Source organism: Microtus ochrogaster, linkage group LG3 (assembly GCF_000317375.1).
Source record: "Microtus ochrogaster isolate Prairie Vole_2 linkage group LG3, MicOch1.0, whole genome shotgun sequence".
Classification (NCBI taxonomy): Eukaryota; Metazoa; Chordata; class Mammalia; order Rodentia; family Cricetidae; genus Microtus; species Microtus ochrogaster.
In genome coordinates this window covers 41,688,583-41,701,507 of record NC_022029.1, presented here as the reverse complement: position 1 = coordinate 41,701,507, position 12,925 = coordinate 41,688,583, and the positions used below count along the sequence as shown (strand labels likewise).

Sequence of the window (12,925 nt, the reverse complement as noted above, 5' to 3'; positions counted from 1 at the left end):
ACGCAGCACAGCTAAGTGAATAAAGATGCTAATGGGGGGTTGTAAGGCAAGCATCTCTCCCTGTTTAAATTGGTATTTGAGGGTGATGATCAGAAATTACTCTGCACACCTGACTTGAACTTTAATGCAAAGTCCTTTTTTTCCAGTTCATGTTCTGTCAAGGCTTGGAGCATGACAGATAAAGCTCTGGCCCAGGGGTTACCACCCACTGAAGGCTCCCATCTTCGTCTTTGACAGCATAGTCTAGCCATCATTCATCTGGCATTTTCAAAGAAAGCCCCAGGGTACTGAGGTCCTACAGACCTGCTTTCCAGCATTCAGGAAAAGGTTGCTTTGTTTCGTGCTGAGAAGCTGAATTCACGCTCTGCCAAGTACTCACCACCCATGGGTTGCTGTGCTATGTATACAAGCAGCTTGCCAAGGGAGGGCAGAGTAGGGGGTAGTGATGGATAAAAATCCTAATGGTCTGTTCTGTTCTGAAGGAGCCCTGCTCTTGGGGGCCTGAAGACTCGTGTCAGAGTTCAGAGAACATTCTGGCTTCCTCCAGAAAGGGCTAATGGCTTCCCTGAGAAATGGGATGAAGATAGTCTGTAGCGATGGGAAGGATTTGGCCTGTGAATGTGAGGTCTGAGATGAGATGCCTGTCAGTGGGAACTGGTCTATCAGCCATTTGGCCTCATGGGCACGCCTGTCTTACCCCGTCTAGACTGCGATGTTTTTCTTTTTCGTGCTATCTTTTTTACGCTGTTCCTCCCACATGCCCACAGTGTCTCAGGAGGTCCCTTGCTTGTAGGCTCATGGATGTTTGTGTTCTCTCCCCAGGGCTTTGTGGTGGCCGTACTCTACTGCTTCTTGAATGGGGAGGTAAGACACAGTCTTCCCAGCTTTCTCAGCAGGGCACGTGGCGGGTGTTGGGGAAGAGAGTGGGAGCAGGTTCATTCGATAAGCTCTTTCAGGTTCTGAGGACTGAGGACAGGTGACATAGCTGTCAGTGAAATGTGGTACCAACATTTCCCGGGATCCCCCACCAGTTCCAGAATGACTCCAACTCTGCAACTAAGGCTGAAGCAGAAGACAGAGTATAGTTGGTACAACTCCAGGGCACATTCTTCCCCAACGACATGTCTTAGCGAGCAGAAGTCGTACCTATAGGTCATCGGGCTGTGACAGGCAGTGCCACCGAGCCAGTAAGCCAGGCTGACTATCCCTGCTAGCCCAGAGCCTAGGAGAACTTAGAAGAGACTGTAAGGAGAAACCTGGAGCCTTTCTGAGGTGTTTCATTCCCAGAGATACCATTCGGGGCTCCTTCTCTAGCCTGCTGGGGTAATGTTCTGGAGCAGAGCCCAGGATAGGGGTGCCAGGGAAGTGGAGGGGACTGGCTGTGTGGCATGGGTTTGCAAGCAGAGAGAGGGCTTTTTCCTAAGTCTCTGGGCTTAGTGGAAAGATCTTGGCCTCAGCAGACTCTTCCCCTTGTTTGTATCTAAGGTTAAAGATAAGCATCTACAATCAGAAGGCCAATGTGGATCAGATTATAGCAGACTGAGAGAGCGCAGAGAGGGCTTTGCTTAAAGATCCTAGGAGAGCCAGAGATAGGAGTCTGGGCAGCTTGTCTGAAGTCTGCCGAGGGAGAGGAGGCACGAAGCGGGGAGAGTGGGTGTGGGTGCTGCTTCTAGTCACGCAGTGTGTATACGGCATAAAGGTGCCCGGCTGAAGCAGCATATGGCGCCTTACGCTTTCTTGGCATGGCCACCATTTACATATGCAGAGCTACACAGGGTTTGCCAAGAGGCATGGGCTATTTTATAACTCTCAGTCTCAGGAATCTTCTCACCTTGGAAGTGTTCAAAGCTGTGGATGTCTAGGCCTTATCTAGGGACGTTGCTATCATTCTTCATGGGCTTGGGGCATCTGGGATATTCCAAGCAATTTGAGTAAATCTCATATGCATCCCACAGTGGCCAACAAGGGTGATGATCTTTATTTGATCCATTTGCTTCTAGAGGTTGCTAGGAGAGCCTTCTTGGCAGTTACAGAGGAAGCTGTTTGCAGACCTTGCCAAGACAGAGTAGGAAAGGGCTGCATGATACAGCTAGGGAGTGGGAGTTGGATGGATAGTCATGATGGCAGCTGGGAAGGTACCAGGCCAAGGCATAGAAGCTGCTCGCTGGGAAGTCACGTACAAGTTGCTCATTGCAGGTACAGGCAGAGATTAAGAGGAAGTGGAGGAGCTGGAAGGTGAACCGTTACTTCACTATGGACTTCAAGCACCGGCACCCGTCCCTGGCCAGCAGTGGAGTGAATGGAGGGACCCAGCTGTCCATTCTGAGCAAGAGCAGCTCCCAGCTCCGCATGTCCAGTCTCCCAGCTGACAACTTGGCCACCTGAGCCCTGTCTCCCTTCTGTACAGGCTAGGGCTGCAGGCCAGTGCCTGCGCTTGTTTGTGCCTCTTCCCTCTCCTTGGGCAGGCCCTGGGTAGGAAGCTGGACTCCTCCCCAAGGGGGGAAGAGAGAGATAGGGTGTAGGCTGATATTGCTCCTCCTGTTTGGGTCCCACCTACTGCAGTTCATTGAGCCCAATCTGACATGTAAATACACCTCAAATTTGGAAAATTGCCCCATCTCTCCCCCCAATCCATGCCTCTGCTCATCTCTGCCAGGTTCCAGCTTGACCTACTATGTCAAGGCCAGCCTCAGTGATGGCCTGATCCCAGATACAAGGCCTTGTGAGCTGAGGCTGAAACATGCCTGTCTTGTTGAGGCTGGGGTAGTGCCTACCCCAGAAGCTTTTCACTAAATTGACTTTGGATGTGGACCCCTTCTCAGCCTGTTCCGAGTCCTGAAGCTGACCAGAGATGCAGTGCAGTGGCCAGAACCTTCTTTGAAGTGAGTCAAGCTGAGGCTCCTTTTGCTTACCCGACATCTAGGATATCCGGGTGCTCAGCTCCCGTGTGCCTGGATGATGGGAGAGCTACAGAGCTCTTTCAAAGGTTGGGGTGGGGGTGAGGGTCAGGGAAAGTTCTGGTGCTTTTCATTTGATCTAAGAGCTGAGAGCTAGAGATGCAGATGCATTTGGGAAAGAGATGAGCTAGCTGAAGTTCTTACCATGTCCACGGCTATACCCTGACTCAAGACTTGATCATGTGGTAGCTTTATTTCTACCCTTCTTGCCCACGATGAACAGTCGGAAGAAGCCGTTCTCCAGCCATGCCAACCACAGAGAGCCTCTAGCTCTCTCCTCTCTCAATTTCCCCTGAAATCAAAGCCATGTCTAGAATGAGCCAGCCACCTTGCAGTGATATCAATGAGTTTTGAAGCAACTTTCAATTTCCAGGGCTCCCCACAGCCCTACCTTTCCTGATGACAAGAACGGTAGATGCCGCCCCCAGCCTCAACTCCATTACTAAACTCAGATGTTGGCAAGACTTGCCCCATGTGCCCTTGACATTTGAATCGCCTGTGGGCCTCTTAGGGTGTTTGGAGGGGATGCTGTGTCTGTGGTGCGCATGAGCAGAAGCTGCTGATGGGAGGAGTGTTGGCTCTCTCATGCCCATCCTGGCTCCCCAGCTGTATGTTGCACAGCCATAACCTAAGGCTTTAAAATAAGGCCAGATGTGGAAAGACAGAGGGGAGAATGTAGTGCCATGGAACCACGTGGCTCAGCTCTTTCCACGTGGATGCTTGTTTTTGTCCCTGCCTCTGTGGACTTGTTTATGGCCATGCTGTGGAATGCATGGGGAGCATGGGAAGCCTCTTTGCTTGCTGTTGTATTAAGTAGAAGGAGTGATGGGAGATTTGAGACCATGCTGCTGGAGGGGCTGTTAGAAAGCCTGGAGAAGGTTCTAGATGATACGATGTAGACATGAGCTCTGTGTTCTTGACCACTGAGTTCAGGTTTTGGGTCTCTGGTAAATCCAGAAGGGAAAAGCACCTCCTGGCTCCTTCCCAGAAACATTAGGGGCTTGGACCAGCCACTGGGTGTACATTGACCCTTTACCCTGCACCTTATCTCCCTTCCAATCCCGTCTCCGGTTCTGAGAGCAAGGTTATCAGCCACACAAGAGTCAGTTGATCACCCTGCACTTTGGACAAGGCTAGGGAGCCTGAGCTATTTAGAAGAAGCCACGGTTTGGGATTTCCACTGGTTTAGAACATTGTGGCTGTGAGCACGTCTGTGCTGTGCTAGACCTAAGCATCCTTGATTGCGAAATGAGTTTTTTTTTTTTAGTGCGTCTCCAGGTTCTGTATTAGTTAAAAAACCGAGGCAGGTAAATGGACACATACTCTTGTGTATATCATCCGAGGGGTGTGCGCCCACATGTGTGAACACATGTGCATGTGTGTGGACGCATGTGCATGTATGTAGATGCATGTGCATGTGTGTGGTAAGAGGAATGTCGTTCTGTTTGTTTTCCCATTTGGATAACACAGTGCAAGTGTGCATAACAGAGCGAAGCTCAGGCCATGGTCATTTGAATAGGGCCTCAGATTCTGGGCGGAGCTAGCCTTGTAGGCCTGGCAGGGACAGGTTGCCCATGGCACCCTCCATCCAAAGTGCAGCTCCTGGCCTATGGACCCCGTTCATTTGTCATCACCCCCCCCCCATCCGTGGGTCTGCTTCACTGTGGAAGAAGAAACTGTGACTTTCTAGTTGCTTCACTGCAAAACAGCAAAAACCAGATCAACCCTGAGCCCTTGCTGCTTCCTGAGCCCCCGCTGCTGCTTCCTGAGCCCTGGAGCCTGAGTCCTCCTAGAAATTCCAGGTTCCTGTTGCTTTGTTTGTCTGTCTGAAAGATTATTATCCAGATGATTAGTTTGCTGGTCTTGTGAGCAGATGTACCCGAAGGATTCTGCATGTTCTGGGAGGGTCTGGCTCTCAGGCCTCAGACAGTGAAGGGATAGCGTAAGGCTGGGTGCTGGGTTAAACCCTTCCCCCTTGACCCTCTTTCCATCTATAGTGCAAGCAATAAGACTTACTGATCTGTGTGTAGCCCAGTGTACCTCTGGGGTTCTGTCTAAACACCAACCATCTTCTCTTGGAATGGATCCCAGGCAAGGCTTGCAGCAATGCAGCCTGGATCCAGAGAAGGGGAAATGGTTGAGAAATCCTGTGTGGGAGGTGAAAAGGGCTCCATGGACTTAGAAACTCTGAGGTAGTAACCGAGTAGATCCAAGAGGCACCCAGCCTGTACAGGATCATTCCTGGGAAGTAGAATCTTGTTCTATGAAACCCCAGAGGCCAAATCTCATGGACCACATAGTATAGGGGACAAGACATCCTTGTCTTGTCCTGTCTCCTGTCATGATTGTCCTGCTTCAGGGTGAGCAGGGTATGCCAGCAAAGGGTCTAGTTCTCACAAAATGATATTCTACATCAGGCAGGCTTAGGCTGCCAAGCAGTCAGAGGGATTGGAGATGCTGCACCTTTGAGTCTCAGCCTCCATTTTCGGGGTGCAGTGATGAGGTCCTCCTTGACATGCTCAGGAGCCCTCCATGAGTCCCCTCCTAACCCCATCTTCCCTGAACTGATTTCTCTGTGGACAGTGATGGGAACCTTGACCAGGGTCCAGTGCTGAGAATAACCCTGTCCCTGTTGCTCAACACTGGGACCTCTTCTGTTTGCTCTGTACTCTCTTTTCCTTGGGGGGAAAGCTGTGCGAGCCTCTTTAATTCATTGTGTACCTTTTGTCCCATACAAAGAGAAGGTAGCAAGTCCTGTGATATTACAAATTCCATTTGAGCCTACTGAGCCTGGAAACCAGCTAGAAGAGCCTTGAGCAGGAAGCCTGGGACTTGGGGCTTCCCAGCTTTGCCACTCACCTGCTGTTTGACCTTGACTCATCCCTTTAAGGGGAAGCTCAAAGACTATTAGAGCTGGAAGAGACTTGGATATCTGAAGGCAAACCTTCTCCGTGGGCTCATGAAGAAACAGGTGGACCTAGTGTGTTTTTGAATGAGAAAGTGGCTCTACCAGTATTGCACAACCCTGCATGTGATCCAGATGGAACACTCCAAGCAGCCGTAGGATACAATGTACCACTTGCAGGAGTGGCTGCACCTGCAGGAAGTCCACGGGTCCATGATTCAACACAGAAGAAGCAATGGAGTCGGTGTGGTAGAAGGATTACCTGCAGCAAACCTAACCCTCTCCATCTGTTCTGGGACTCCACACTTTACCCTCAACCCCTAACCTGCATCGGTGTGGCCATGGTTGCATCATCATCTGCCCCCTAGCTAGGGAGGAGGTAGAAATGACATGCTCCCTGTCGGTTTACAAGCTCTGAAAACAACACAGCTGTGTGCTCATTCTTAGGGTGAAGACCCCTGAAAGGTATCCCCTTGCCACCAGCCGACTGCTTTGACCCCCTTGGGTTAACCGTTACCCTACCGAGGGCGAGGGCAAGGACACAGGGCTCGGGTGGACACCGAATTCCAGCTTTATCCCCATCACTTTGTTCAGTTTGCTTTGAAGGTCGGGATGGGAGAACTCTATGAGTGCTGGACCTCTGTGCCATCTGCCTAGGAACCCTTCAAAGGCGTGGGACATTCCTCTAGTGGGGCCAATGCCCATTCTTTCTCCTGTCCCTGAACTCTGGGTCCTGTGGTTTGTCTGTACTCAGCCATGTGCGTTTTTGTCTGCTGTCTGTCTTCTGAGGCTTTGCGTCTGTCAGGGCTGGGGTGGTTCAGCCCTGGGTACCCCAGACGTGGCTCCAGGCTCATTCATGGGAGCTGGACCAGCCTGGGTTTAATTTCCCACAATAAAGATAAATCCCACGGACCTCACTGCTACCGCTGCCTCCATTAATGCTGTGCTCACACCCTGTCTGGGATTTGAAGGATGTCATACTGCTGTAGATGATCAATAAAATGTCTTATCATTTTCCCCGGTGCCTGTTAATTGCTGAAAGTGGAGGGAAGGGAAAAGAGGCAGCGGGAGAGACTACTCCCCCCAGATCTGATTATCCCAGAGTAGGCAGTCTGTGAGTCCTAGTGGCCTTTGGGTGAAAATGGGATTGAGTGAGCTGAAGATGAAGGAGGGAAAGAAAGGAAACCCTCGCCTTCAGAGGACACCCTTGTGATGTGGGTAGAGCTGGGTTCGCTTGGATGTCTGGAAACAGAAATGGCTGACCCTAAGGTCTTTGATGCCTCATAACTTTTATGAAGTTTGGTGGATGTGGCCCCCGGATTCTGAAAGCTTGCCTGCGGGGAGTGTTTCAGCTCAGCCCAGGTGTGTCCGTGGCTGGCAGTGTTCCAGCATTCTTGGAGAGTCAGAGCCATCGGCCCTGCCACAGCAGGTAACCCATTCTAAGCAGTTCTCATTTCCTTAAGGGCCTAATGATTGTTGTAACTCCCCTGCTCACTGCGTTAGTCATGTTTTGATTGCTGGCCACAGAAAGCCAGAAAAAGAGTCATAGAATTTGTGTCAGGGTGAAGAAACAAGAAGAGTTACCTGAAGCTACCTGCCATGCCCCCAAACTGATGCCCAGGCTGTGGTTACAGTGGCTGCCACCCTCCCAGTGATGCATCCTTTCTGTTGGGGTCTTGATGCTGATGGCATCACTGCCCCTGAAGCCCATAGCTCGAGGCAATTCACCAGCAAAGCATCCGACAGGTAGCATCCTCTCTCTGGTTGTGCATTTCTTGTCAAAGCCTCGTCTGATCTTTGCCTGGGGCTGTTCTACCTGCTGGCATGGTGTTTTCCTGGATGCATCAGGGAGGAGGTCAGGGTTTCAAATCTGGAGATTTTAAAATCATTCCCGAGTATTGAGGAGGCCTGAGAATAGAAAGTGCTGACCGCTGACCACAGACATGACCTGGAGGGCTACAGCCATTACAGAGCTAGCTCCCTCCAGTTACCAGGCCACTCTAAAGTGAAGCCAGTGAGATAAAGGCCAACAGATGTCAGCCTTCCGCCCAACAGGCCATGGAGGCCTCTGACCCCAGTGTCTAGGAGGCTGTCACATCGGCTTTTTGAGGCTACACTTGCCCTTTTCTCCTTCTAGGAGACTGACTGGCCGTGCCACACGACTCACTTAACAGACACCTTGTTCTGAATGTTAAGCTCTCCGCGGGTCAGAATCTGTTGGCTGCTCCCTCAGAAGACCTTTCTAAGCTGTCATTATTTGACCAGGACAAGTGGAGGCTCCATATTTCATTCTTAGAGGTCATTTCCAAGAAGCACAGGCAAAGAGCCAGACGTGAGTTGGAAATCTTGAGTTCCATATTAAGGAGGAACTTCTTGGCAAGTGTAAATATCAAACTCTTAGTTCATGGAGTTAATAGTTCTCAACACTGAGAGCTGTTCCAGCCTCTTTCCCCCCCTGTCCCAAGGAAGCCCCAAACTCCGTTTTTTTCCTAGGTAATTCCTGGTTTTTCTTTGGTAACCACAAGTAAAATCCCATTCAGGAATCCGGAGTTCTTAAGCTTTTGGCTGAACCAGAGCCACCACGTCGCTGGGCCCACCTGCACAGTTTCTGATGCAGCATGGCTCACTCTGGGCTCAGCAGTCTGTGGCTACTGCCCTTAGAGCTAGCGCTGTGAGATCCACTGCTCTATCCATCCTGTCCGAGAGGCTGTGGCTGGACACGGCGGCCTGCTTGTGAACCCTATGCTTGGGCAGTGGTTCAATTCCTAGGGGCTAGATAGCAAACAGACGGGGACAGCGTGAGCTCACTGTTTTAGGAGGCCCAAAGGTCTGAAGAACGTTGGCCTTTAGATGTCTTTTGAGGCTTAGTCATCCTTCCTGGATCCTGTAGACCAGACCATCAGAGATAATCTGAGAAGCCAGATCCAAGAATACCAAGAATACAAACTGTCTTGAGTCTTAGTGCCATCTTGGAGATAGTTAGGGTCAAGTTCAGAGGTCATAACTGAAAACCCCCAGTAAAAAGTGACCTAGAGGAGACAGAACTTTATCTTCTTCACATTAAGTCTGCAATAGGGAGTTCAGAACTGGTACTGTGGTTCATGGTCCCCCAGGCTAGCTCTTGACATGTTCATCATTAGCATGAGTCCTACCCCTAAGTCAAAATGGCACCTGGAATTCTGGAACTAGACTCAGAGCTAAGGGAGAAAAAGCAGGTATGTTTCCCACTTACCTCCCATTGGCCATTATTTGGTCATATGACCACACCTCACTCCAAGGCCAGTGTCTTAGTCGCAGTTCTATTGCTGTGAAGAGGCACTATGACCGCAGCAACTCTTATAAAAGCATTTAATTGGGGCTGACTTACAGTTCAGAGGTTTAGTCCATTCTCATCATGGTGTGGAGCTTTGCAGCACGTCAGCAGATATGGTGCTGAAGAAATAGCTGAGACTTCTATATCCAGATTTGTAGGCAGCAGTAAGAAGAGACCCAGTGGGCTTGGCTTGGGGCTTTTGAAACCTCAATGCCAACCTCAAGTGGTACACTTCCTCCAGCAAGGTCGCTTTTCCTGTTCCTTCTCAACTGGTGCCACTGTCTGGTACCTAAGCTTTCAAATATATGAACCCAGGGAGGTCATTCCTTTTCAAACCCCTGTGCAAGAGCAGGGATCGTCCATCTGTAGATCCCACTTTATTTGAAAGAAAAACAAGGGGGATGCAGTGTCCTAGGTGAACCACAGAATGACTCTGAAGTCTCTTGGTTAGAACTGGGTGTTCCTATCCCTGGTAGCCTTGCTTTGATCAAGGGATGAACACATGCTGCTATGTTTTGGGTTTTCCTTCATTCTTTGAGTTCCTTCAAATGTTTGTATTTTCGTGAATTCATTTTGTGCTGTGGGAACGTCTGCTCATCACACAGTTTTTAATTAGGGCGATCTTCAAAGATAGTTCTTTTGGAGAGGAGAATGAGCATCATAATTGCCATGAATTCATGATTGCTACCTCAAGTAGACGTAGGCGAAACACTTCTCAGCCTCTCCTTTGTTCGGTTGCCCCCTAGTGGACAGCACTGCGCAATTGCACTGAGGAGAACTCAGCCCCTACCCAGCCTGGGACGTAAGATTAGGAATTCCCTGTGGGTACCAGCGCTTTTCCATACACCCATTCAATATTAGAGAGGCAGTCCTTAGCAGAAGACTGTGTGTCTAGAAACACATTTTATCTTTTAGACACCGGTGTAAAGGTCTTTTTTCTTTACTGGTGTGCTTATTCCATTAAGAATGCTAGGAAGGGCGACCTTTTTGGAGCGCACAGCAGCGGCAGGGCACGAGGCGGCCATCTGTGTATTCATTTGGTAGCTACTTGTTGAGCATTCGCTTCGCATTGGATTGCTCTCCAGTGTGTGTTTGCAATTAGAGCTGCTCTCAGGCACTGGTGAGTGTCTCAGAATAGTCTTCGCTCTCACAGCTCCTGCTCTACTGAGTCAGCAAGAAGGAAAGAGAGGGAAGATGATTTCCAGTGGAGGTCAGTGTCATCAAGAAAACGGAGCAGTTGTGGGGAGGGCAGCCCTGCAGCTGGGGGACTGTTTTAGAGCAGGTAGCCAGAAAGCTGGGGTGCCGGAATCTGAGCATTGTAATTTCCTAAGCCTTGCAACTTTATTAGGGTTTTCAAAACTACCAATTGCAAGAGCATCCTAGGTAAAGGGCTGCCACAAATGAGAGCTCCGGGTTTTGAAATGAGGCTCACTTATAATACGCAGTGACTTCCTATCGTCATCATAATGAATTACTGCAGGTCCAGGGAGGGGCCGTCCGATGACTGACATCTTCTCTCTCACAGTTTTTGAGTCCAGACATCAAGTCGAGATGCTGTTGGGACTGTGCCCTTCCTGAAGACCCTGGGGAGAATGTTCTATCTTTTTATGAGTTTCAGCTCTTGCTGGTGATTTTCTTTTGGCATCTCTTGGCTTGTAGATGCTGCACCTTGCTCTTCTGTCACCACAGGGCTTTCTCCATGTCGGAGCCTCTGAGCTGTACTTCACTGTAAGGACACAAGTCCTATCTGATTTAGGGTTTGTCACAATCCGGCGTGACCTCAACTCATCTCATCTTCTGACACCTGCTTCCAAATCTGGCTCCCTGCATAGACGCTCAGAGTCAGGATGTCAATATGTCATCTGGAGAGACACAGCATACCTACAGGGATAAGTTAAGGTTTGCAGCTTCACTGGCTGAGCTGGCATACCGGGGTCATTTGGGCTATTTATGAAGAGTTGTGGCCGAAGGGAAGTCAGGGCAAGGACTGAAGTCCAGAACCTGGAGGCAGGAACTGAAGCAGAGACCATGGAGGAACACTGCCTCCTGGCTTGCTTCTCTGGCTTTTTCAGCTTACTTTCTAGTACAACTCAGGACCGCCAGATAGGGGGTGGTACTGCTCCAGGGGGCTGGGTCCTCCCATATCAATAATCAATCAAGAAAATGCCCCCACAGACATGCTTACAGGACAGTTTGATAGAGACAGCCATGACCTTGGTTGCTAAACTGGGCCCCACCTCTAGGCACAGCCCAGAACATGACCACTAGTCTGTGCCGGAGTCTCTTAAAGCTTCCTGTCCAGCACCACAGACAGCTCCACAGCACTGAGCCTTCTGGAGAGTTCCTGTGTGTTTGTCTGCTGGGAACATGGCACACACAGGTTCTATGGGATCTGAAACTCCTATTATTCAAGGTTTCCTCTTTGACACAAAAACAGGCAAAATTATTTTTAGTATGACAGAAGCTGGCAACAGCCTTAAGTATAATGATGTTTTGTATATTCTTTACTGAACAACCTTTATGTCATTCTCTATAAAGTTAATCGAAATATAATTTAGTCCTAAAGTTAATTAAAATGGAATTAAAAAAATTTGATTGGCCTCTATACCGATGGGAGCAGAATCTTTCAATTAAAAGTTCACCTATGCGCGGGTGATGGGATTTGTCCTGCGGAATAGAGCCTGGCTCCACGCATGTCCCTGTCTTTCTCCAGTAGCAGGGGGATCTTCGTGTCATGATACCCCACAGTTTCTGGCACTCCAGCCTGGTGTATGGAGTATAACAGCCTAACTGTAAAGTGAAACAGCCTTCACCCATCCGCAACCCACGAACCCAGCCTGACTGCGTCTCTGACAACGTCTCCCTCGATCCATCACCTAATGTTCCTGGCTAGTTTAGAGCTACTTAACATGTGAAGAGGTGAGGTGAGAGGAAGCCATGGTGCCATGAGGTCACGTGCTTACCCGATCAGGGACAAATTCTGGCAAATGGAAACTGAGCAAGGACTGAGCCTCAAGCTAGTTGGTCACCCGAAGGAGAACTTTTCTCTGTTAAAATATATAATGTTTTGGAATGCACAAACCAGAAACACCTACAATTCACCCCTTGGATGATGCCACATGTTCCCCCAAACACTCAGTTCCCTCTCAGATTCAAAACTTCTTTCTAGGAACTAAGAGGTAGCTGCTTGGAGGAGACCCCAGTGCCAGAAATAGTCTGATTCACTTTGTGCTCATAGTCAGGTGGTGTCCTTGTTTGCCTCTGTCTGGCTGCCACAAAACACTGACCAAAAACAACTGAGAGGGGGTGAGTGGTTATTTAGCTTATGGCTTGCAGGCCAGCACTGAGGAAAACCAAGGCAGGAGCACAGGAAGGGAACTGGAGACAGTAACCGGAAGAGAGACCTTGGAGGGGTGCTGCCTACTGGCTTGCTCCTCATGACTTGCTTAGCCTGATCTCTTAGACAACCCAGGGCCACCTGGCTAAGGTGGGCACTGCTCACAGTGGGCAAGACCCTTTCCTATCAATAACTAATTAAGAAAATGTCCCACAGATAGGTCCACAGGCCAATCTGCTGGAAATGATTTCCCAACCGAGGAAATCACCTCTTCCCTGGGTGACTCCTGTTTATGTCCAGCTGACAGAAAGAAACCATCTCTGATGGGGAGGATGGAAAGAAAACCCACCAGCATTGTATGTGATGCCACCATGCTTACACTATCAAGGGATCCCAGAGTGTGTGACTGAGAT

General features: G+C 49.6%; 1 protein-coding gene across 5 annotated transcripts in view; it reads left to right on the top strand.

Moving 5' to 3' along the window:
- The window catches only part of Adcyap1r1 (ADCYAP receptor type I), a 106,601-nt gene extending 99,722 nt beyond the window's left edge, over window positions 1-6,879 (top strand). For all 5 annotated transcript variants that reach the window (XM_026785977.1, XM_026785976.1, XM_005360802.2 and 2 more), the window contains 2 exons: window positions 823-864; window positions 2,197-6,879. In XM_026785977.1, the coding sequence (XP_026641778.1) occupies window positions 823-864; window positions 2,197-2,385 (231 nt within the window). In that variant the 3' untranslated portion in view covers window positions 2,386-6,879. The remainder of the gene's footprint in view (window positions 1-822; window positions 865-2,196) is intronic.
- The last annotated feature ends 6,046 nt before the right edge of the window (window positions 6,880-12,925 follow it).